The sequence below is a fragment of the Cervus canadensis genome, chromosome 27 (genome assembly GCF_019320065.1).
Source record: "Cervus canadensis isolate Bull #8, Minnesota chromosome 27, ASM1932006v1, whole genome shotgun sequence".
Lineage (NCBI taxonomy): Eukaryota > Metazoa > Chordata > Mammalia > Artiodactyla > Cervidae > Cervus > Cervus canadensis.
The window spans coordinates 23727333-23754346 of NC_057412.1; the positions used below are offsets into that span (position 1 = coordinate 23727333).

The 27014-nt window shown below is 38.5% G+C and overlaps 1 protein-coding gene across 5 annotated transcripts in view; it reads right to left on the minus strand.

Annotated features, from left to right (window-relative positions):
• The window catches only part of ROBO1 (roundabout guidance receptor 1), a 441102-nt gene that overhangs the window by 13082 nt on the left and 401006 nt on the right, over positions 1-27014 (minus strand). For 3 of the 5 annotated variants that reach the window (XM_043449143.1, XM_043449142.1, XM_043449144.1), the window contains 6 exons: positions 26219-26554; positions 23956-24063; positions 21004-21148; positions 17877-18125; positions 7310-7716; positions 3781-3933 (listed from right to left, as the gene is read on the minus strand). In XM_043449143.1, the coding sequence (XP_043305078.1) occupies positions 3781-3933; positions 7310-7716; positions 17877-18125; positions 21004-21148; positions 23956-24063; positions 26219-26554 (1398 nt within the window). The remainder of the gene's footprint in view (positions 1-3780; positions 3934-7309; positions 7717-17876; positions 18126-21003; positions 21149-23955; positions 24064-26218; positions 26555-27014) is intronic. The other 2 variants (XM_043449146.1, XM_043449145.1) reach the window with 1 other exon arrangement.

The following is a 27014-nucleotide window of genomic DNA, read 5'->3' on the forward strand; positions in this document are numbered from 1 at the left end:
AAAACAACATCATTCCAAAGAGGGTGAATTTATAATTTATGAAAAGTAGAGCTGTAGAAGTGATGTAGATTTGTTTTTTAAGCAGGTACGTAAATGAATCAGGAGGGGTTGCAAAGGGGTGGAAAGAATCTATTAGAAGGTCCTAGAAATGCACTTATGCTTGGCTTTAACTCAATAAAAGTCTGACTGATCAGTATTCATATATTTGAATGCTGCCCTGTACCTGGGTGAAAGCAGCAAATATGAAATAAATAAAGAGTTAGATTCTGCCCGTCAGTGTTCTCCAGCCCGCAGTCCTCCACCTTACAGTGATAACTCCCGGGGTGGCTATGAGACCCAGCATTTACCTACAGCACAAGCTAGGGCTACAGTGCCATGAATTAGGGGCTGGTGGGCTGTTACGGGCTCAACTGTGTCCCTTCCAAGCTTCATATGTTGAAGTCCTAACCCCCAGCACCTCAGAATGTGACTTGTACTTGAAGACAGGATCTTTAAAGAAGCTGTTAAGTGACAGTGAGGTCCTCAGAGTGGGCCCTGATCCCATCTGACTGGTGTTCTTAAAAGACGAGGGCACATAACATTCACAGAGGGAAGACCAAGTGAAGACATGGGGAGAAGGCGGTCATCTATAAGCCAACGAGAGAGGCTTCAGGAGCACCCAACCCTGCCAACACCATGAGCCTGAATGTTTAGCCTCCAGGGCTGTTAGGAAATATATTTCCGTTGCTTAAGCCACCTATGGTTTTTCCAGTAGTCATGTATGGATGTGAGAGTTGGACCATAAAGAAAGCTGAGCACTGAAGAATTGATGCTTTTGAATTGCAGTGTTGGAAAAGACTCTTGAGAGTCCCTGGGACTGCAAGGAGATCAAATCAGTCCATCCTAAAGGAGATCAATCCTGAATATTCAATGGAAGGACTGATGCTGAAGCTGAAGCTCCAAATCTTTGGCCACTTGATACGAAAAACTGACTCATTGAAAAAGATCCTGATGGGATGCTGGGAAAGACTGAGGGCAGGAAGAGAAAGGGATGACAGAGGATGAGATGGTTGGATGGCATCACCGACTCAGTGGACATGAGTTTGAGCAAGCTCCAGGAGTTGGTGATGGAAGGGAGGGCTGGCGTGCTGCAGTCGCAAAGAGTCAGACACGACTGAGTGACTGAACTGAACTGAAGCCACCTAGATAAGGTGGCTTAACCAAGTATTATGACAAGGATCATCAAAAATTACTCTTTATCAGTTCAGACACAGATCTATCAGGTTAGGTTCTTTTTCTTTCCTTATAGAGGTCACAAAATGTCTGTAAAGGAAACTGATAATTTGAACAAAATGTACAAAGATGCTACACATGCTCAAGACTGATACAGCATATATTGAAAACAGTTCACATAAGAAATCTATTGACAATAATCAAACACATCTATCATAATTGATTCAATCATCAAAATCCAAAAATGAAAAAAACCTCTCCATGTCTTATTGATATATTTCTCATTTTTCACAACTGGCAGCTCCTTAAGTTCATTCTCCTCCCTCCCCTCTTTCTTCTTTAATAACTTTAAAAATTGTATTTGCCATAGAGATTCTTCATGAAATGGATTATGAATTTTTTTCAAAACCAAGAAAATGATTTCTGATAAAATGACTTTTCTTTCCTTATTATAACCACTACTACCTAGAGTATGTGTATTTTTTATTTGGCACATTATGAAGAAAAGATTTCAGTTATTCAAGATGCATTATGGAAACATACAAAACAGTAGATAGTTCTATTTTTTTCTTTACCAAATCAGAAAACATCCAGAATTAAATTCAAGACTTGTTAGTAAAATAAGCATAACTCAATGACAGATGGTTATCAAAACACTAAAAGGAAGTTAAAGCTAGTGTTTAACCATTTTGTCTATTTTTGTGACTTAGAGAAAATAATTACTGGCTTCTACATTGTGGTGTATATTATGACTATTCTGTATAATCATATGTAAAATGAACATTTAGAAATTTAAATAATATTTCATATTAATATGGCTTTTTGGCTTTACAAATATTTTAGCATATTTCTTTGGTATTTCTGAAATTAAAAATAACTTTGTTGCTTCATCATTCAATTTAATAGCTATTATTCTGGGATTAGTTAGAATTTATATTTAATTATTAAACACTGAAATAAATGCTACAGAACATGCAGTGATGAATATAGATCACAATTTTCAAGCATATTATAATTTATAACTGCAATGCTATGCCCTCTAACTGACATATTTACATTATTTAAAGCATTTCTAAAAGCATCACTCAATGCCAGAAGCCCCTCAAAACAAGTATAAATAAGAAGTAGAAAGAGTTACACAAAGCTTTAGGCCAGATTTTCTCTCTGATGTATTCAACCTAGACGCATTCACATCAAGGTGTGATGTTTGACCAGTTTTTCTGTTAGGAGCAGTCTCTTCTAGATAACAAAAACTGATAGAACAGCTATAAAACTTGTAAAATGCCATTATAGGGGTCCCATAAATGTAAAACTGCCAATAGAGTTTGGGGATTTATACCTAGTTTTGGTCCCTTCACAGAGGCAAACATGCTCAAAGCCATTATAATCACCCTTCAAAATCAGATAATATTCTGACAGCTCAGTTTCCCTGACAAAGGGGTCCCAGGCAGGATCCAGGAGGCCCAGGTGCGCTGCGTCATGCCAGTATTTAATGCAGTCTAATATCAGATAGATGCTAGCGAGAGAAAATACTCTGAATAAAAGTACAGATAATAGCATGGACAGCCACTCATTGCAAAATTACTTGTGCTCATCATGCTGCGAGCTTTGTATTAAATTTTTTCTGTCAAGTGGCAGGAATCATGGGGAGAAGTGCCTCAGAAAACCCTCCTTGTAACCTTGGATAAGGATCTATAATATTAGGCTTTCATATGATAATGGCAAATGATGCCCTTTTTGAAAAATTGCTGACTGGTAAATGAAAGTTCTAATCAGATTGTGGCTATAGAGAGGACCAGGAGGCGGGAACGGAGCCTGTGACAACCTTCTTCCCCCCACCCCTTTAGTAAATTTAGCAAACCTGACAAGATGGGTGAGCCTGAGAGAATTTATCTTACATGAATTTCCAACAAAGCCCTTGAGGTTGTTTTATAAAACGAGAAGGTGGCGGTTTAATAAATGCCGGGCCACCTGAGGCACTTTCATTAAAGGCTTTCTCTAGACAACATCACAATGTTTGCGCTATTTGCCTGCGCGCCCTCTTGAATATAAACCTCGCCTCTTCAGTGACGGCGGAGACTGTATGTGAAGGCATGAAGGAAGATGATTCCATTTGCCTTCTGGTGCACACACTGTTAGCAAGACCACTACAGTTAGACTCTAAATTCAAATGAGTTTATTGTCTTCTATTTGAATGCAAAATTCTCCAAGAAAAAAAAAAGAGTGAGGACATTGTCGAAGAGTTATCAGTGATGAAGATTAATCCCAAGCCATGACGTCAACTACAGTAATATCTACTTGTTTAAAACTATATAATAACCTTTTAAGAATATTAAAAGTATTATCCTTTGTTTTAACTTCCTAACTAACGCACTTACTAGAAAACTGCAGGGACTTGAGATGCCTGACAAGACATGGAAGTTGATCATTCCTCTAAGTAATAGGAGGCTTACTGTTAATGAATTTTTAATGTAATTTCTAATGTCAGTGGGTGCATTTTCAAGTCAGAGAGAGCCAGGGTAAAGAGGCGAGATTCAGAGATGTTTTCATCCATTTCAATGGACTTACCATCTGTGTAGGTCTCTCTGCGCAGATGTCCTGGCTGGTGTTTTTGTTTCTTGGCTGGTCTGGCCTTCTGTACTACGGCAGCACTCATGTTGCTGTCTGTAGAAACAGGACTTGTGGGTCTAGGGCACTGGGATGCATGGAAATGGCGGCGGCCTGAGAAAAAACCGAGAGCCAAGCAACAATAGAGTTTAACAGCAATAATCAAAATAAAACATTAAAACGAGAAATATCCCTATTTAAAAAAAATGCCTTAAATTATTTTAGTAAACAATGCTGAGTTGCTTCAGTCGTGTCTGACTCTGTGCAACCCTACGGACTGGAGCCCGCCAAGCTCCTCTGTCCATGGAATTATCCAGGCAAGAATACTGGAGTGGGTTGCCATGCCCTCTTCCAAGGGATCTTCCTCAGTGGTTCAGCAGGTAAAGAATCTGTCTGCGGTGAAGGAGACACAGGAGATGTGGGTTCAATTCCTGGGTCAGGAAGATTCTTGCCTGAAAAATCCCATGGACAGAGGAGCCTCGCAGGCTATGGTCCATGGGTCGCAAAGAGTCGGACACGACTGAGCGACTAAACTTATCCTAGTAAACAACAGGATTTTTGTTATGCTACTTGAGCTATCCACTTGAAAAAATACCCTAAAAGTATTTTCATGTTCTTTTTTTTTAAGCCTTGGTACTTTTATTCTGCTAAAGTTCTTGATACCTGGGCATTAAAGAAAGACATTGTAACTATTTTTGCAGCTACCATCACTAAATTGTGATTGTTAAACAAAACTATTAGTTAAATTTTTACAGAATATATCCAATGTCTGTTTCTTTCTCAAAAGGAATAGCCAGAGCCCTTAAGAAATTCATGTTCAAAGAATAAACAGTACAAAACACATCCCTTATTTTAATTAAATATGTTTGTGCCCTTCTCTGAAGACAGACTCCTAAATTTGAGTACATTCTCAGGTATTTTTTCTTACGGTGGCCTAAAATTTAGCTAGCTCACATACTTACACCAACTAAAATGACTCACACCCCTGTTCTCTTAAAAGATATTTATTTGCTGCTTCTGGATATTTAAAGTGACCCCTCCAGAGACTTTTATGGTTTTTGGTGCTGGTGTAAGTAGTTTTTCATTATTTTGATCCTGGAGGGACAATATTCACAGGTGATAAGTGAACCTGATAATCAGACATGGTACTTTGCTGTGCTCTCAAATTCTCTGGCTTTCTTACAGAGACATAATACAACAGCACAGAATATTTACTCCATAAAGGCAATGGAGATCTGCTGGCCCTACCCTTGATCTTCGTTATTTTGGTTTCTTGAAATCCCAGAGATTCAAACGCAGAACTTTCTGTTGTACCACAAGAAAGTTCAGAGAGACCAAGACAACATGTGCTCTGTCTATAAACAATAGCAGTCACAGAAAGTAGAATCAACACATTTACAGGTGATAATTGAAGCATTAAATAATAGATATTAATGTGGCCCAGTGAGAAACAATGTGATTGGATTATTCATTCATATTAACTTCGAGCCATATGATAAAGCAGCACCCTTTCAGGAAAAGAACCTTTTAATAGGCAGACTCCAATGCATGTTTCGTTCATTATAATCATGAGCTAAATGAAAGTCAGAAGAGCTACTAAATTACAATACAATGAAATATTAAACCAAACTCTCTTTAGCTATGATGGAGACTATTACAATTAAAGTTACATATCCATGAAAAGAGAGAATTAGGGCTGAGACTGAACCCATTTCTCATTCTATTGTGTAAGGCCATCTACTGCTCATAGACCCTGAGGCATGAGGTCGTTTACAGATGAATTTTCAAAATTATTTCTATGTCTCGTTGATTCAATGAACTGAAAAACACCCTTAATGCAATATGAAAGCAATAGTTTGAGATGCTTAATTTCACGTACTTATTTTTTTACAGAAGATTAAAAAATAAGGAGAAACAAAAGCTATATGTAAAGTCAGATGTTATTTATTAGGAACCATAGATTGGTTTGCATATTATTTTACTATATGCAGCAGCTCCTAGGGGAAAAAAATGAAAACTGGTTTAATATCATCAAGTGTAGGCCTGGCTGAAATAAGTATGCATTCTACAACAATAGTTTGAGAGATATCAGACATATTTTTTTTCCTACAACATATTCTTGATTAATAATATACAGAAAAAAAGCTTTATGAAGTGAGTTAAATTTTCTTTGAATATATTCTACAAGGCTAAGAAATAATGACCAATCCAACATCTAAAGAGAACATGGAAAATTTTCTTGGAACATGGAAAATAACTGCAACAATGTGATAGCTACTAAGCTAAGAAAAAAATAAAACAATAAGAAAACAACTATTGATCTGCTATGATAGTCTTTACGTTCTCAGAAATGTCTCTCTTTCTTATTGATCACATTATTTTTACTCTATTTGTATATTCTGAGTTACCAGAAATATACACATATATTGAACATGTATATGAATATATTCCATTTTACATAAATTAAAATCATGTGAAAAATATATACTTAAAATTTTTTTTGTTTCTCATACTATTTACTTTCTAAACAAAGATGGGAGTAGGAAATAGAATTAAAACATAAGAATGGACATATAGTAATTAAAAACAGGCTACTGGCAATAAAAGGGGAAATAGAAAAAATATATAAGCATTGAGATTAACTTGCTCTCCAAATTATTAGATTAACAATGTTTAGTTTAAGCATAGACCATACTTATGCTTGCAAAAGTATATATATTATAAATATCTTTATATTTTCTCAATTAAATTAGTATTCTAATTGAGAGGCATGAAAAGAATTGGGGGTTAAGGAGAAATAGCCCACTTTCCAACAGTTGAGTGTCCCCCCAGACGTTATCTATTTCTCCTAGACAATTTCTAATTAAATGGTATGAGTGAACTATCTCAATTAATTTTATTTTGGTGACTTTTTACATCTTAAAAAAAAAAAAGACCATGTAACGCAATCTCAATTCAATTGATCAGAGGCATTCCAAAGGAAGTTGCACTTATATTTGCTAAGACTATCTTAAAAATGAAGACTTTTCAGGTAGCTTCACTCATATTACATATGATTTATTAAATAAAATAGAAGATTTAAAAAGTCTTGTCAAGAAAAAGGGACCAGACAAGACACATCATAATCTTGGGCCTTGGTCTCCTTGCTGTGCTGGGCCTAGTGGCTCAGTCCTGTTGGACTCTGTGTGACCCCACTGATTGTAGCCCACCAGGCTCCTCTGTCCCTAGGGATTCTCCAGGCAAGAATACTGGAGTGGGTTGCCATGCCCTCCTGCAGGGGATTTTCCTAACCCAGGGATCGAACCCAGGTCTCTCTCATTGCAGGTGGATTCTTTATTGTCATCGGGGACGCTCGGCAGTCAAAAACCAGGCTGGTGACATTTATATTTCATATAGGACGTAAGATTATGGAGATAATCAGCAACTGACACATACACACAGAATTCTCTTGTTTTTTCTCTTCCAGTTTGGTGAGACGTGTACGACTTACCAGCAGCATCCTGCATTTGGCGCCGGGCCACTTTCAGACCAGCATACTCTGCGGCCGCTGCGACCGCCTGGGCAAAATCGGCGTCAGTGAAAAAAGAGCCATCAGAAGAACTGACGCTGGAGCGTCCGCTGGAAATGTTGTCCTCCTCTGAGGCCGAGCCCCAGCCATTGATCATGGACCCAGTGACAGAGCTCTCCAGGTCCCCGACACTGGAGGCGGGGGTCTGCTCCAGCCCACGTAACAAAAGCCTCCTGGTCTGCATCTTGGCTACCTCCATGTCGGCTTCATCTTCTTCCTCTTCTGGCGCATCTGTATCCATATCTGAGACAAGGGGTCCTGAAATGTAGCCGTAGGTGTGGGGTGGGGAAATCGGCCTTGGAGGTGGAGGAGGGCTCACCGGCTGCCGTCTGTAGGAAAATGAATAAACACGTATGGCTTAGCTCATTACTTAGAACACAAAAGTGCAAACTAACCAAGAAATTCACATGGCGGTAGTTTAGTAGCTAAGTCTTGTCCCACTCTTGCGACGCTATGGACTGTAGCCCGCTAGGCTCCTCTGTCCATAGAATTTTCCAGGCAAGAATACTGGAGTGAGCTGCCATTAAATTCACTGAGTACACCCTTTTGATTTTTGCTTCCATGTAGCTCATTTGTTCAGGAAAAACAACAGGAAATCAGGGCATGCTTAAAGTTTTATTTTTGAGTTGTAAGAAATTTATCTCAATACCAGAGGTACTTTTAAGAAAGCTGGGCTACCTTTTGAGTCAAGCTTAACAGAAATACACTCATCTATGCTAAGTCTCTTTATGTTTTATATTTTGGGTTCTTGTTCAGTCTCCAAGTTATGTCCCACTCTTCCTCACCCCAGGGGCTGTAGCATGCCAGGCCTCCCTGTTCAGTTATGCTCAGTTAAAAAAGGGTTAAAAAAAAAAGTGGTAAGCAATACCTAGTTTGAAATTGACACTTTTGTATTTGTCCTAAAGCATATGGAATATTGGGGCTTCCCAGGTGGTGCATTTGGTAAAGAACCCGCCGGCTCAAAGTAGGAGACACAAGAGACACCGGCTCGATCCCTGGGTCGGGAAGATCCCCTGGAGGAGGAAATGGCAACCCACTCTAGTATTCTTGCCTAGAAAATCCCATGGATAGAGGAACCTGGTAGGTTACAGTCCGTGAGGTTGCAAACAGACATGACTGAGCATGCACACATGCTCTATATGGAATATTACTGACAGCTTATAATGACCAAAGACAGCAGACATTAGTTCTGAAACAAGCTGCTCCATAAACGTACAAACATGCTCCCTTCCCTTTCCTTCATGGTCACTCCTATCATTGCAAGCGAATGGACATATTCATTTTGATTATAGAGAGTAGAATTTTATAGGATTAAAACATTATGCATTCAGCACAGGATACAATTTCCTTTAGATTTTATTCTATTGAAGAAACAGCCAAGATTAATTTTTCTCCAATTGCTCACTTATAAATATTATTAGCTATTTTCAAGTATATGACTTTTACCATTATTCCTCCTATCTGTTTAACAAAATGTTTACAGGTATTTTTCTTGGTGCTCTGGATTTAAGTTCACAGAGTTAACACTAGCTGGTTTCAGCCATCTCTCCACAGATCGAAGAGAACCTCAGTTAAAAGCGGTCTTTCTTCTCCCCTCCTGCACCATCAAACACAGTGAACAGAAGATGGGTAAGAAGGCAGAGAGCACTTAGACATTAGTGAAAGCAAAGTTTGTGGAAAGCAAGGTTTGTGGAAAGAAGTTATTCCCAAGTGGGAAGAATGCCAAGACATTAACTCCTAATTGGGAAAGTGCCTGAAAAACAGGGAACACGTATAGTGATTTCTACCTGGAGGACTACCTAGTGATGTGCTCAACAGTTTCAGCGCTCCCGTTGCTGTTCAGTTGCTAAATCATATCCGACTCTGCAACCCTATGGACTATAGCATGCCAGGCTCCTCCATCTTCCACTATCTCCCGGAGTTTGCACAAATTCATTTCCATTGAGTTGGTGATGCTATCTAAGCAAGGTTACAAAGAGCTGTCTAAATGAGGTTGCATGCTAAGTAGCATCAGTCATGTACAACTGTTTGCAACGCTATAGACTATAACCATCCAGGCTCCTCTGTCTATGGGATTCTCCAGGCAAGAATACTGGAGTGGGTTGCTATGCCTTCCTCTAAGCAAGGTTAAAAAGGTAATATAAGGGAAATCTCTTTTTGAAAGGTCATGACAACACTTCATCAAATTCTAAGCTCCTGAGAATAAAGAGGATAGAGTCACATGTATCCCAATGTTCACTGCAGCACTGTTTACAATAGCCAGGATGTGGAAGCAACCTAAATGCCCATGACAGATGAATGGATAAAGAAGATATGGTAAATATATATAATGCAATATTCCTCAGGCATAAAAGTGAATGAAGTTGGAACATTTGTAGAGATGTGGATGGATCTAGAGTCTGTCATACAGACTCAAGTAAGTCAGAAAGATAAAAATATTATATATGAATGCATATACATGAAATCTAGAAAAATGGTACAGCAGAATTATTTGCAGGGCAGGAACAGAGATGCATAGGTAGAGAACAGGCGTGGACGCAGTGGTGTAAGGGGAGAGTGGGATGAACTGGGAGAAGAGCATAGATACATTTATACTACCAGGGGCAAATAGCTAGTGGGAAGCTGCTCTATAGCACAGGGACCTCAGCTTGGCGCTCTGTCATGACCAAGAGGGGTGGTTTGGGGGTGCAGGAGGGGGGCTCAAGCAGGAGGGGATATATGTATACATATGGCTTATTCACTTTATTGTACCGCAGAAACTCACAGAACATTGTAAAGCAATTCTACTCCAATAATATTAAAAAAAACAAAACAACAACAAAAAAACAAGCCCACCATTTGAAGCACTCATGCTGGAGGGTAGGTGAGATTAGGATTTAGAGTTATCTGGTGACCCTATGGCTTGGGAGACTAGCAGAGATCGAGTATGAATGCCACTGACTGGTAGTCTACCTGAAGATGTGGCTAAATTGTTCAAGGACTACACACGTCTATAGATGTTGTCCAGGAGAGAGACCTTCATCAATGGAAGCTGGTGCCAGCCCCCTTCCCTCACCATCCTTATGATACTCATAGAGCAAGATGAGACAGAACGGTCATTAGGGCTGACCGAGAAGCAGCCTGGATCCTCGGCCACTTTACTCCTTTTATGTACCCTCATCCTTGCCTTAGCACTTAAGAGAATGGACTGGGAAGAGCAAGAAAGGAAGTGATTAAAAACGGAACACACTACTTACTCCATGTCACCATGGCCACAGACATTTCAGTCTGCAAAAAAATCTGGAAGTGTATGATTATAGTTTTAAAATTAATAAGACTGAGTAATAAATTAAAAGAAAGCATACAAACAAACCCACAGAGTTTCTGGTCAAGATCTAATTTGCAGACCTGCTACAGAGAGGAAAAGGGAAGTTCAATATAGCACCGTGCTTAGGGTGGCATGATAGTTGTTTGAAGAAAAAAGTTTTGTACTTTGTATCCCAATGAACTGAGACACTTCAATAAACATGTTTTATTAACACAAACAGCATTAAAAGTGAAGGGTTACTAAAAATACTAAACTAACTAATTGGTTGAGCACCTACTTTGTAGCTAAGTATTATACAATGTTACCTCATTTAATTCTCACAACAGCTTTCCAGGGTACTTATTTTATTATTGTTTTAACAGATGAGGATATTGAAATTCAGAGGAATTAAAGACCTGCCAACGTTCCCATGACTAGTATGTATAAAATTTAGAATTTAATCTCACATTCCATTTCCAAGGTGATGGCCTTTCGTCTAGGTATGGTGTTATTATACATAGATATTCACATATACAGGCTTCCCAGGTGGTGTGAGTGGTGAAGAACCCACTCACCTGCCAATGCAGGAGATGTGGGTTCGATCTCTGGGTCAGGAAGATCCCCTGGAGGAGGGTACCGCAACCCACTCCAGTATTCATGCCTGGAGAGTCCCATGCATAGGAGGGTTACAAAGAGTTGGACAGGACTGACACAACGTAGTACACACACACACACACACATGCACATGTACACATATGTATGTACATATGTAACACACTGATATATACATGTACACAGTTCTTTAGTAAAATGTGTTATTTTTTTTCATTTCTGGGTGGTTTCTAACGCATCTGTGTGTGGTACTAGAAGAAATATGAACAATACACCAAAGCTGAAGTTATTTAAGAGATTAAAATGGATAATTGCTTCAATATGGAATATGTTATACACACAGGAGGAAAACCTTTGTTTAATTTGGATTGCAATAAAATACCATACTTAAAAGTCAATTTACAGCCTTTGTCTGCAGGCACATCCAAAATACCACAAGAAACTTCTTTTTTTAAATACATGTAAGACTTTTTAGCACAAAAGGAGCTATTTTGACCATCAATGAAGGGATGTAGGACAGCCAACTTCACCATGAAAAGATGTCAGCATTGTTGTATGTGGATAAGTCACATTATGTGAAGCCAAAACATCTTCACGTTAAATGAGGACTGGCTTTTAACTACCAACACCCTGGGCAAATGCTGGGGAAAGACAGAAAATTTTATTCAAACCATCTGTAAATAAGGGAAGCCCAGGGAACGTGTGATAAACATGTACAGTTTGAAGTATGTAATATATTCTACTTGAAAACAAAAAGCTATTTCAAGATGCTATACTCAAGTGGGACTTGCCACAAATAAGCCTCAACTCCCCTCAATCTCCCCCCCTGAGGGGTTTCAATGTCTTCTGAAATAATGTACAAGTGTATGGCTGCGAATCACAATACTCTAGGCTCCTGTAAAAATGATGCCTTCATAAACATGTTCAAGAGAAGAGAATAATTCCATTAATTTATGAAAGCAGGTATTTATATAGTTTACCACAAAACATTTGCCAGGCAAAAGATGAAAGGGAGAAAATACATACCTTCGATTTTTTGCTAAAACTGGTATAGCTTTAATATTTTGTATGATTAACCATTACCCAGTTTTTAACAGACAAGATATTTAATCTTCCTTGACTTGTTTTCCTTCCAACTATATCATACTCAGTTCATCTATACTAAAGACGTATCAGTGAATTTCCTATTCCACACATGAAATTTACTTTCAAAAGATTTTTTTTACTAAATATTAACTACAGTAAATGCAATAGTATCAGATACTTTTGAAAACAATATATGAAAATACATTTAATTATATTACTCTCATAGTTAGTCTGAAAAGAGAGATGAAAGATTACTATTATGTTAGTCATCTAGTTTATCTAGTTTTAGACAAAAATGGAATACCTCAGAAGCTTATTAGAATGCCAAAATTGTAATATCCACAATAATGCAAGTATGAAATACTTATCTAATTAAATATTGCAGTTATAATGGCTTTAGCTCAGTAATTTCTTATTATGTACATTACACTATTTATAATGTCCATAATCAATAAACATAAAAGTAAAATATGTATTCATTTTTTAAACATTTACTCTGTATCAACTATGGTGAAGAAACTTCTAGGTTCGAGACCAAAGGAATCACAAGAAACAAGACCTTAGGTAATGGTTTATAGTTTGCACTTTAAGACATAGAAAGATTCAATTTTAAGGCACTTGCATTTAAAAAACTAACTATGACACCAGGCCATAGCAGACTGTATTTTACAAAGATGTTCATAACTGTATCTTCCATCCACAATGGTCTTCTGGGATGAGAATTAGCCATCCCTTCGTCAAGAGTGGGAGTTTAGTCCTATGTCCTGAATCTGGGTGGATCCCACAACTGCTCTGACCATAGAATATGGCAGAAGTCAGACTGTACCAGTTCTGAATATAGCTCTTAACTGGCCTGGCAACTTCTTTTTCCTGACTTAAAGTAGGCTGGTGCCATGAAAGAAGTGCCACTCCCCTGAGATCCCCGTGTTATGAGAAGCCTGGGCTATGGCGGAGAGACCCTGGAGGATGAGACTGCATGTGGAGAGACAGGCCAGGGAACCCTGAGATGGCAGACATATGCGTGAAGAATCTAACTTGGAAGTAGATCTTGCAGCCCCAAAGACCAGAAGAGGCCATGTGGGTTGGTGATGAATTACCCAGTTGAATCCTTTCAGAATTCCTGACTTGTGGAATTGCAAGTAAAAGAAAATGGTTTTAGGTGATTACATTTTAGTGTTGTTCATAGGCAGCACTAGAAACAGGACTCAGGCACTAAGCTAGAAATTCAGTTAAATAAAATAGACATAATCCTTGACTAAAGTGACTTATAGTCTAGTGGAGGAAACAAACAGTTAATTGAACATTCAATGATAATGCAGTTTTCTCCACGCTCCAGGATAGAAGATATCTAGGGCACTGTGGGAACATGTAGAATTGGCTCCAACTTAGAGTTGGGGCATCAGGGAAAGACCGTATGGAGAGTATCTTCCATTTAATCTTGGATGGAAAGGATACACAAGTATTAGCTCCACAAAAGAGAGGGGATAATGGTGTCCCAGGAAGATGAGACGGCCAGTGGAAAGACCTCAACATGGCTGAGAGTGCTGGTTGTTCCAGCACTTTACTCTTTGGAAATTTGGAGTAAAGGCAACAGCCACAGTGAGGAGGGGAGTGCAAATGGCCAAGCATGCGGAGGCATGCAGAGGTCAGATCACAAAGCGCCTTGATTGCTCCATTATGGAATTTTGCCTTTATTCTAAGGGAAATGAGAGGTCATTGAGAGATTTTAAGCAGTGGAGCGACTTGATCAGTGTCGCATTTTAGGAAAATGCCTCGGCACAATCTGCAGCAAGACGATGAGGATAAAGAAAGGGCAGGGCTAAAGGCAACAAGATCACTTATGGACCATTACCGTAACACAGACGAGAGAAAATGGCTGGAGGAAGTAGGAAAGTGCCTTTATGGCTGGAGATACGTGCATTGCTCCGTGTGATCATCAAGCAGTAAAAATCTGCAGGAACAGGTACTTGGCGATAAGGGTCTGATACTTTGGAATGAAATTTATAGAGAAATAACTATCTGTCCTTAATGAATATATCATTAGTGGAGTGGAAAGAAACAGAAGTCATCTTCTAAATGGGGAGGCTTCTGAATAGGCTAAGGGTCTGAGAAGAGGCTTGACTCAAAGACTTCACTAGAGATGGAAATTACAGCATCGTGTATACTATCAAAAAACTAGACATGACTCATATGTCCAATATTAAGGAATTTTTTAAATGAATTACAGTACACATTTGTTTAAGGTGATTATCTAAATAGTAATTGGCATGGAAAAATTAACTCTTCAGTGAAAACAATACTTTATAAGATTATATTGGAAAATACATCATCACATCACAAATTCAAAACAATGTGAGATTATATAGAGATGAAGGTCCGAAAAGATCTTTACTGAGGACTTAGCAGTGACAATTTCTGACTACAGAGGTCATTGGTACTTCTGTATTTTCATTTTATCTGTATTTTCAAAAATTTCTAGGGTGAACATGTAGGATACACCTTTCACATAGAAGAGCAGTAATAGTTTTTGTTTGTTTGTTTAATGGGCTTTCATCTGCTTCTTTTTCAAAAATATTTTCAGGCAAATTTAACATTTTATTGTTTACTTTTATTTTTTGCTGTGTTGCACAGCATGTGGGATTTTAGTTCCCCAACCAGGGACTGAACCCGTGCCCACTGCCTTGGAAGTGTAGAGTCTTAACCACTGGACCTGCAGGGAAGTCCCATGGGCTTTCATCTGCTTCTCATTAGTGCCCAGGGTTGTTTCTAGCAGCAATCCTAGAAATCGTAATACCTTCATAGACTGTAAGTCATACCTTTTAAAATAGGCTGAATGTAGTCAAAGAGGATGTTTGGTACAGATACCCAGTGCATTTCCCAAGTATACATGTTCACCTTGAATTCACTCCCCTAAAGCAGTAGCGAGTAAGTCAACTTCACATTCTCTAGTAAAAGATTCCGCTTATCAGATTTTTACTGAAGAAAGCTTTGTGGAACTTCATGACAGGAGCAGGACGTAAGCACTGCTCTCAAAGAGCTTTTGATTTAAACAGGGAAAGAGACACAAGTCGCCAACGCTAACGCAACATGAAAACCTGATTACTGTGGCAGCAGAGTGGTGAACAGACCATTATGAAGAGTGAAGAACAAGAGGAGTTGGTTTTTGCCAGGCTGCAAGAAGAAAGCTGCCCAGGTGGTACATCTGAACAGAGCTTGGAAAGATGAGAAGTGCTGGCCAGGCCATCAGAGAAACAGCATGTGCCAAGACAGCTGTGCTCAGTGAGGACACTAAGGATTTTGGTGACAGTCATGGAACCAGGAGCAGCCTGACCCCACCGCTAGCTCCAGAGAGGCCTTCTGTGGGCTGGTTTCTGGCATTGCTGACAAGGTGTTGGTGAGTTCAAGGTAAATTCAGGGAATTTCAGACAGACTAATTAGAGAAGTGGATGTGGGGAAGTGTTGGGAGGGAAGAAGTAAGTAAAGGAGAAAGGACTGTAAAAGGGATTAAAACAGGGCTAAATAGTAAGACTTGACTCTGAACGGGGAGTACCATTACTAGACTGGTGGGTAAAGAAAACCAATGTGGAGGGTGGACAGAGAAGGTGAGGGAAGTGGTGATCAATGCAGGGATACAACCGTATTTAAAGGGACCAGGACGGAGGGCCTGCCCTAGGGGCTCTAGGAAAGGACGCATAGGAACAAAATCAAGAGGATTTTGGAGTTACAAATGAAGGGACTTGGTGAATAATTTTATTGGGGGAATGGTAGTAAGCTAATGGAAGAAATTAAAAGAAGGCTTTAGACTGATGATTCAGAAGTTACTTTCTGAAGCCTGATGGAAGTAAATGGTATAAGCCAGCATTCAGAGGACTGAGGTGTGAATAAGAATTAGGAAAGTAAAAGTGATCCAAGAATCTTACGGAGGAGGAGAGACAAAGAGCAGGATAAAGGGGAGGCTAAGGAAAGTTTAAAAAGTGGTAGAGTTAACAGTAAGGAGAAAGGATTGAATCAAGAGGAAAAGGCTGAAAAGGCAAGATAGATAAGCTGATTTTTGATTGTGATCAAGAAAGGTGAAGAGGTTGACCTAAGGAAAACAAAAGAAGAGCTTGCCAGGAAGAAGATACTGGCTACCATTTGTAACACAGAGAAGGATGGTGAGGAAATAGGTAATTTGAAAGAATGAGAAAAGAATGTTGAGATGTTTCAGAGCTAACAGTCTCTATTAGCATCTCATTTTCTCTGAATAAGAGTGGCAGCAGAGATGGCTGTGACCTTAATAGGGAAAAGAGATGTCTTATTTGTTCTCAATCTTCCTGAAGTTCCATGGGTTAATAACATTAAATTTAAATGTCTGGCAATCCGACTTCCCCCTTGTCACGCAGAAGAAAATTTAACTACTTCCTTCATTTTACAGAGTATATGAGTTAAATTTGGTAATGACCTCTTACTGATAGAATAGTTCAAAGCACTGCAAATTCTGTTTTGATCTACAGAATTCAAGCAGCATAAACCAGAATTTGTTATTCATTCAAGAATACGGAAGGGAGATCTTCTGGGCAAATAATATACTCAGTTTCAAATGATATTAGGGATACAGAAAATAATATATATACATAATGTGTCAAGGGCAATAAAATACTACAAACGAAATCATCAACAATGAGAGAAGTGCTGATATGATGCAGTAATAGCTTTTATGTGGTAGAAATGACAAGTGAAGGATTTGTGCATAACAAATGTGCTGGTTGGCAATGCTGAATACATGGGTTAAAAAGTCTAAGGCACACACACAAAGCTGATTTTTGATCATGATCAAGAAAGGTAAAGAGACTGACCTTTTCAAAAGAACAAAAGAAGAGTTTGCCAGGAGGAAGATACTGGGTACTGTTTGTAACACAGAGGAGGATGGTGAGGAAATACGTAATTTGAAAAGTAATTTGAAACATACTATCAGTAGCTTAGACAAAAGGACTGTAAGCTAACATCTCAACCAAAGTAAAGATACCTGAAGTCAACACAAAATGAATATGCCAAATTCATCCTGTAACATTACAGCTTTTAAAGAACAAATCACTCTGCAGCCTTAATTTGAAAAGACAGGAGGAAAATCTCTCCTTCACAGACTAAAGACAAAGCATGGCCACGCATAAAGAAAACTAAAATACAAAACCACCCATCGTCAACAAGACGTTATAAGATCAGCAACCCATATATTTACTACATGGTCTCCATGTGTTTATGAATGCAATTATCCTAAGTGGGTGAGAATTAAGGCACATTATTTTATGGTTGCAAGTTCACTGGGATCAATTAATCTAATGTTCTGATCAACAATATTACTTGATATGCTAATTACCAGGGAGGGCTTCCTGTGGGATGATACTGGAAAAGAGCCCCACGTGACCCGAAAAGTACTCCGGGTGAGAGCATTCTGTAAATGCCACGTAGGAGCGGAAAGGAGCCGATGCTCACGCCATTAGTGAGGAAGCCGAACGACGCCCGTACCTCCGGTCAGGCTGGTGCTGCCCAGGGCCCACCTCCTCGGGACAATCCTGTAACATGGGCTGGAGTTCTTCCTGCGGGGAGGGCGTGAGGGTGGCGGTAGACTGATGGCTGTAAGACACGGCAGCCGGGGAGGAGGCGGCTCCCCGCACCGGGGGCGTGGGGCCGCGCTCATCTTCCTCGTCTTCTAGTTCGCCTTGCTGCAGATACATCCGCGCTGGGGGCACGGGGCATGGCATCTCTTGGTCATAGCTGGAACAAATCATAAGGACACTTAGACTCACTTCAGGTTATTCCAATGAACTATCTGCAGAGGTAGCGCAGTATTAGTGTTGAATTGCTGTTGAAATCTGACTGTTCAAGGCCACCTTCAGAAGGTATTGCTGGGACTCCCCTGGCGGTCGAGTGGATAAGAACTCACCTGCCAATGTGGGGCACAAGGGTTCAATCCCCGGTCTGGGAAGATCCCACAGGCTGCTGGGCAATTGAGCTCGTGTGCTACCTACCTACTGAGCCTGTGTGCTGGAGCTACTGAGCCCCTGCACCTAGAGTCCGGGCTCCTCAACAAGAGCAGTCACCGCAATGAGAAGCCCACGTACCACAGTTAGAGGGTAGACCCTGCTCCCCGCAATAGAGAAAGCCCACACACCACCATCAAAGACCCAGTGCAGCCATGAATAAATGAATAAATAAGAATTTCCAAAAAAAAAGAGGAGGTATTGTTTAAAAAAAAAATAGCTCACTGTCATAAAGATGTGTGCATTGCTATAGATAACAAAGTTTTCTTCTTGGGATTACAATTCAGTTGGCTCATTATAGGCTCTGAGAAGTCATGCAATAAAGAAATCTAACTAAGTTTAATTTAGTAAACCCCAAATGTGTTTGATCTCTTCAATCCCTCCAACCCAACATGATCTCTAAAGGATGATTCAGGATGGTCTTGAAAATAATCCAAAGACAATATGCCAAACTCTGAGAAAAATTACTCTTGAAAATCCCTCTGGAGGGAGATACATTGGAGATCAACTTATTAGCCCAATACAATCCATTTTTCCTCTAAAATCATAATAGATCAGTATTTCTTCGGTTGAGCACAAAATATAGTATAGTTGGCTTGCATTTGGGATGGTGAATGAAAGACACAATAAATAAAATAATCAATAAACCATAAAATGTCCCGTCTCTTCCATAGCTAGAGCTGTGTGGAAGCTCTAAATGAATCTGGTGAACGTTTGTTCCTTTCTCTTTTACCTCAGGGTATACAATTATTAATTAGAATGGCATTAACTTGATGCATTATATAAATCGTGTTCATGTTACCCTGCTAATTTATTCATTCTCTACCACATACCTTGTTTACCAGAACTCAGGAAAGTTGATGCTCATATAACATGATTTCTTTGTATCTTTATATCTTCTTTTAATGAACAAATCCCACTATCTGTGACACTTCTTTCTGTGTTTCCTATGTCTCTTGTACTCATTTTGACATTCCTCTCTTCTACCTTAAACTGTTCCCCAGTTCATTTCTATTCTACTTCTAAAAATCTCTAGAATCTATTCCTTTTTCTCCATCCTCACAGTGCTTTTTATTATAATGAGCACCACGCTCTGGTTATTCACCTGTTTTAAGTGGCTCTTTAGTTGCCTACAGAATAAAATATGAGGACCTAAACAACACAGTCAAAGTATCTGTGTAATCTGGCAAGAATACTGGAATTGGTTGCCATTTTCTGCTCCAGGGGATTGTCCTGATCCACAGGTCTCCTGCACTAGTAGGCAGATTGTTTACTGACTGAGCCACCAGGGAAGCCCTTACGATGGTGAGTTCCCTGGTAAAAATGACTCCTGGGTGTGCCTTAGGACTGTTTGGGGTTCCCAAGGGCAAGAAGGCTATAGAGTGCCTCAGTGGAGAAAATACATGTATTTAGATAAGCTTTGCTGAGGAATGACTCACAGTGCTGTTGGCTGTGAATTCAATGTTAATGAATCAACAATATACATTAAATAAGGTGTCTTTTAAACAAAAACACATATAAAAGAAGGTTATGTATGGATCTCCATTTCCATCTCCAGGGATCTTTCTTCCCCAGGGATTGAATCCCAGTCTCCTGCACTGCAGGCAGATTCTTTACCATCTGAGCCACCAGGGACTCTATGTATGGACAGACTGACAAAAATGTAACCAGAGCTTACAGGAACCTCACCTCTCATTTCTCCAAGGATCAATGGTTCAGTATTTGATAATTCAGTGCTTAGAAAATAAAAGTAACGAGACTTTGTTTCCTGTCATAGTTGGAACTCTAAAACTGTTTTTTGTTTTATTTTTGTGGAGAATAAAAGAACAACGTTTTCATCTCAATATCAGTCTTTAGAAAGACTATTTTTGGGCCGATCTTGCACTTCCTGTGTTAATTCTCTATATCAAAGGAGTTCTCTTCCACTGATCACCCGAGTGAAGCTGCTGCTTTTGTTTTGTTGGGTGGTACCACCTCTAGTTCTACACACCCTGAAGTGAGGAAGAAGCATGCTAACTCTCTAATTGCTGTCACGTGGGTTTTTTACACTCAGTAAATCCTTGTGAGAAACAATTCAGCAAAGTTTAAACTTCTACAGTTTTCAGCAGAATGTGATCATATCTGAGAGCAAAACAGTTTTCAGGATGCTGGAGCGGTGGTATGAATCCATACACTTAATTTATGAAAATTTAGAGACGTACAACAGAATTTTTGATATTTGAAAAATACAACATCAAATATAGAGAGTGATATATAAGTGACCTCATATATATTCATGACCATATATGCTAATTATATGTATAGAAAGTAAAATACTTATAAATATAAATATGTAAACTGTGTGTGTGTATGTGAATGGGTGTGTGTGTGGGGGTGTGTGTGGGTGTGTGTGTATGTATTCATGACTCATGTTCTGAGTTCCAAAAGAAGCTTCCAAGATATGAATTCCTTTTGTTGTTGCAAAACTGAGGAGGGTTTCTAAGTCGTGCTGACCCATCAGTATTGTTCTATTTAGAGACAAAGGCCCATGGACCTTAAGAATCAGTCTCCCTGGATGACTGGTTTAGGGAACCCTGCTGCCCCACTTACGTCTGTCCTGAATCCCCGCTTACCTCTCATCCACAGAGATGCTGTACTCTTCACTGTTGCCGGGAGGAGGAGGATGCGCCGGGGGCGGGGGCAGCAGGTCTGCCCAGCTCATGCCGCCTTGCTTTGGGACTTTGGGTGTCCGTGCACCTTTCTTATGCCCTTGACTCCCTTGAAAAGAAATAAAAGCCAACTTTTATTTCTGAATTTTAAATCTTTTCTATGATCCACAGGTTAATAATCCACATATTATCAATGTTACTAATAATCCACACATTATGTTCTGTAAATATGATCTTGTACTTCATATACAGAGGCAGACACAATTTTCTTCTTGAATTTTAAACAGAACTTTATACAAAAGAAAATGCAGAATACTGACAAGCTTAACTGCAAAATAAATAGTGAAAGAGCAATAAAACCATAAATGAATTTTTATAAGTCATATCATTAATAGTGATCTTCTTACAGCAATTAATTGCATTATGGATTATCATCTAAAACAAATGAGCTGTAGACATACTTTCTGAAGTGCCTTTCTATTATTTAATTGCTGGAACCTAAAATACAATATGATACAGATACGATCTATTACATTTCCACTGTTGCATTAAATTACCGAGTATATATAATTTGTACTTGTCCACTGAAACGTTTTAGGCACAATGAAATTACTAGTTTTTGTCAGAAAGACAGGTGCAGATGAAAATAACTGCTGGAAGAACTAATATATCTAACAACAAAAGAAGCAGAAAAATGGTTTTTAAAAAGGAGCAGAAGTGTTTTTAGCCACTGTTTCTATAAAATTATGGCTTAGAGTGAAATAATGTTGCTTGAACATTTAAAATAGCTTAATAGTTTAAAATAGCTCAATTATTCAAGTTGCCCAACATTCTGGTATTAGATTTGGTATATTCTTTAAACATAGGTAGCTGCACATTTTGGTATATTCATTTTAAAATAATGTTAGGTCAAAAGATATTTGGAGATAAAATGGTTGTTATCCTCCTCCTCCAATAGGATATATTCTACATTCTTAAGTAAATTATAGACAATGAGTCTGTAATTATTTTTCTCATATGATCCCTTAAATTCAGTGAATTGTCTTGTTTTTTAAACCTTTCTGAAACAGCTCCAACTCACATGGTACATGAAACAGGTCTGAATATATTCAATGAGACTTATTTTTTTAAGTCACTTGGGAATTTTCAAATGACAGTGTTTGTGAAGCCAGATGTTCTTGCACTGGCCTGTTACTACACCAAGTGCGGGCTGCGGGACAGGCTGTTATTTACAAATTATGATGGTCAGGCTTCTGCCTGTTTGTCTCTCCTCCTCCACTCAGCGGTCCTGTCTTAGAATGGCTAGGCGTGTACTGAGGAGCTGACTGTACCACAGCCTTTGTCTTGATTTCCTGGCACTCATCTACTGTAACAACTCCACCTGTCCTGAAAGGCCTTACATCACAAATCTCTCCTATACTTCATTTAATTGCCTCATTCTCTCCCCTAATTATTTACCACCAGATTTCACATCATGTTACCTTTTTACCACATATTCACAGAATACTAAATACCAAATAGCCGCAGAACATCAGGATCTGATGGGATCCTGAGGGATGGAGAAAGGCAATTGAATAACAGCCCAGAATCTTTTTTTTTCTTTTTCCATTAAGACATTTTTCTCTTTAAGTGGCTAAGAATTCAAAGAAGAAATGGCATTGGATAGCAAATATAAAAATACTTTATATAGCTGTCCCAAGAGTACATCTTTGAAAATTGTCTCTTAATTTAGAAATGCTTAATGCTTCTGCCTACTTAGGCAGAGGTGAGAATCCAAACAGCAAACTCACCACTGGAAGGTATTGAGTAATAATCTGTCAGTCTAGCTCTTTCCCAGTGTCTTTATTATAGTTTAGAGTTTACTTACTTTAAAAAATATAAAAAGTCATTTGATAAGATTTGTTAAAAACAATCCAACAATACATGGTAAAACAAGAGTAGATCTAAAAAGGTATAGAGCTATTCCTAAGCTCCTTAATTCAACTAGAAACAATTTCAATCAGTGACAAAACACAGGCTAGAAAATGCCAAATCAGCACGCCTTCATCAAGGCAAGATGGGAAAATGCAAATACCATATGCATTACAGGAGAGGGGTAGAGACATTTGGCTAAAAGCACCTACTGGCAACTTTAATCCAGTTGCTAGGAGGTAATATATCTACCCTCTCCTGGAGAAACAAACCAGAGTCAAGATCAGTTGGTTTTGTCCTCATTGTGGTGTGACTTGCCACATGTTCGTTCTAATAATGAACCGCCTTTAATTAGAAAAACAGGGCTTAAGCACCAGCACGCTCCCATCTGCAGCCGCTATCAGGGAAACAGCTGGTTAACAGCTGCACCAGCAGGAAAACCACGGGGAAGAGGCCTCGGCGCGGCTTCTGAGGCTCGTACACTGACGCTGGGAGGCTGCTTTACGAGATTTTAGAGCAGGAACTAAGCAAGGGATAGAGAGATTATTAACTGAGGCAGGTTCCAATTGTGCCTAAATCTCATGATACCATCTCTTGGGCTTTTGATCCTACTCAAGTGTACTGAAGTTTCATATGCTTTAACAGACTACCTTCAAATAGTAACATAGTTAGCAGATTAACTGTATGTGCAATATTTTTATATTTTTGCTGAGATGGAAAAAGTGTTTCAACTGCCTCTAAAGATTCAGTCATGCTTCTGGCTTTAATAGAGCCCCTTAAAAAGGAAGAAAATAGAAGCCTCAACCTGCATTACTAAATAGAACATAAAATGGTTCAGTGAGTGGACAGTAGTTCACATTGCAGAGACAAGACCTATGCCTGGAAGATTCAAATCATATAAACTGATTAGACATGTCATATTTCAGATCATTAGCATTCAAGCTAAAGAAACGCACCATCTCTTTAAAGGAGAGACTGGCCTTCTCCTTGGTTTCCCTTACTTACCTGATGTACTACTTCCCCGGTCTGAACTGTTGTAGGATCCTCCAGTATTCTGGTCATATGACTGGTTGTACGGGATAGTTGGAGCAATTGTGTCATTTGCACGATAATCTGGACATTTCAGATGGAAAAAAAGTCATACATTTATTTTGGTGCCTCAATCATTTACCAAGGATTAAGCTTTTAAATTATCATACTGATCACTTGCTAAGATGGACATGTGTTTAGGATGAAAGGTCAAGAAAAAATAAAGATCTTTAAACATGTCTACTTTAAGATATGTAAAATACAAACTCTTTGTGTCTTCTTTACATGAATCAGACTAAGCATAAGTGTGAATGAATCCTACCAGGGACTATTTCTTCTCTTTAAAACACTTATAAATCAGCTAAGGCATAAGTCAGCTTTGCTTGACTTCTTATCTTTAAAAATATGGTAACAAAATAATTTTAATAATAAGAAATTGTAAAATGTCATGGCTGTGAATCATTAAAAAATAATAAAACATAAAACTGAAACTTGCCAGGAAGATTATGTCTAATTAAAAATACAGATAAGAAGACGAAGTGGCTCAGTCTTCCACAAATACTTCTGCTTGCTTAGGGAGAGGTGAAAATCTGAGTGAAAAACTCACCCCAGGAATGTACTGAGTAATAATCTATCAGTCTAGCTGCATTCCAGTGTCTTTATTATAGTTTGACATACCAAGTCTGTTTATAAGCAGTATAAACAATATATCACAGCTCTAAAATATTTGTACAGAGGACTGTTAAACCTTTCCAAAGTCCACAATAAGGTCGTATACTCTGCAGGAATATTATGACAATAGTTTGAATCCCCACTGTAAACTCCATGATTATAGAAACTCTCCTATTCATCTTGGTCATGAACTCATGTATTATGCTAAGTGAAATAAGTCACATGGAGAAAGGCAAATATTGCATGATATCACTCATAGTTGGAATCTAAAAAATTCAGCAAGCTAGTGAATATAACAAAAAGAAGGAGATTCACAGATACAGAGAACAAACTAGTGGTTATCAGCAGGGAGAGGAAACGGGGAGGGGCATACATGTAAGGGACTAATAGCTATATTATATATAAAATAAGCTACAAGGATATACTGTTCAACACAAGGAATGTAGCCAGTATTTTATAACTATAAATGGAGTATAACCTTTAAAAATTGTGAATGACTACATTGTATACCTGTAACTGCTCCAACAGTGTACATCAACTATACTTCAAGAAAAAAATGGTTAGAAAATATCTATTGAATTGGGTTATTATACCAATCAAATGTTTTCTTAAACTGGGAATAAAGCAAGATGACTGACTTATTAAAGTAAAACATATAACACTATCTCTTGGTAATTTCCAACTGTAATACATTTAGCTTTGAAAAAATTTCCAAGTCAAGCCTAAAAAAAAAGAAATCTGTGTTTCTAATTATCTGCAATTAAATATATCCTTTACCTGGACACTCATACAAAACTGTCCTGACTTATTCAAATTAGAGCATTCCCTTTATTTCTAGAGGTTTAATTTTGTAAATCATGTTATTAAAGCAGTAACCTAAAGGAAGTACAAAGAAACCAAATACCTATCCCTTCCAACTCACCCATTTTACAATAGAGAAACATTCCCCTCAGGCCATAAAATACTATTCCGCAGTTATAAGTTAACACTGAACTCAATTTACTTTAGGTTCTATCCTGACAGACTTCAATCAGGTGAAAGAAATTTAGGGTCTAAAATCATACATTGCAGCAGTCTTAGTAACCACAAGAGGTAGGAGAAATATAAAAAATTGAACCACTTCTCCAGTTCAAGCTAATTTTTTTTCAGTTTGATATAAAAATGCCATTCATTTATGTGACCATGTAGAAGCAATTATCTTCCATTCTCGAGTGGAAAGAATGGGAGAGTCTATTTATTTAAAAGGTGAGGTATTGTGGCGGCTGTACATCTGCCTTATGAATAAAAGATTCTGTCCGGAGCAATCCCTCACCTACGATTAAATTTAAATTAATCTCGAAACCATTTGGAAATACTTATATATTATTATAAAATCAATTTTCCAAGGTTATTGTTGGGCTAATTAACTTTTCGACACTGGAAATTTTGAAACCAAAGAAATCAGAAAACCTTAGTGACAAAAGACAGATGTCACTGGCGAGTTCCAGAACAAGCTTTGGCATGTAGTGCTGAAGGGTTAAGGCAGCCAATACAGAAAACGGGGGGGAATAAAGGCAGGCCTCCTCACCTTTGTTCAGCTTGTTTTGCTCCATGATGTTATACTGAATCGACGCCACTTCCTGTTTCTGCTGGCCGGGGGCCTTCCAGTGCTTCTCAGCAGAGTCTCCACTGCCGTTGTTCATGTTGCCGCTGAGGTTTGACTGGATGAGCTGGGTGGTGGCATAAGGGGTGGGCTGCCCTGATGGATTGACAAAACGCCCATCCTTCAGATTTGGGCTATTGAAGGTTTTCATCTCATTGATTTTGTTACTAAGGTCCACATCACCATAAACAGTTGACTCAGGGAGCATCAGATTTGTTTGTTTGTTATCCAGTTGGTTGTTATAATTTGCTATACAATCAGCTATGTGCAATGGAGAGGAAAAGGAAAAAGTCATTCTGCATGGTTATTCGTTTTAAATTTCCTTGTAAGAAGCTTTGTGAGTCACAGTAAAATTGTTATATAAAGTATAAATGGGCTTAAATACGATGAATAAAAAGGACCAAGTATTCTTACGTCCTTTCTAAAGAACAGAATCAAATGTTCTTTCAAAAAAAAAAAAAATTGAGGGAGTAAGAAGAGGACATGTAATTTATATGGAGACTATAAATAATTCTGAACTTCAGTTAGTGTTATGTAGTTTATAAATAATGAACTCAATTTAAGTAATTTTCCTTTAACAATCACATTAATGGGAAATGCACTAAGAGAATATATACATGAATATCTTTATGTGCCAAGTTTAAATTTTCTAATCTGGAGTTACTGAACTATTTGAAGTTACTAGCTAGCTGTTGAAGCAACAGAACAAGGCTAATAGGTG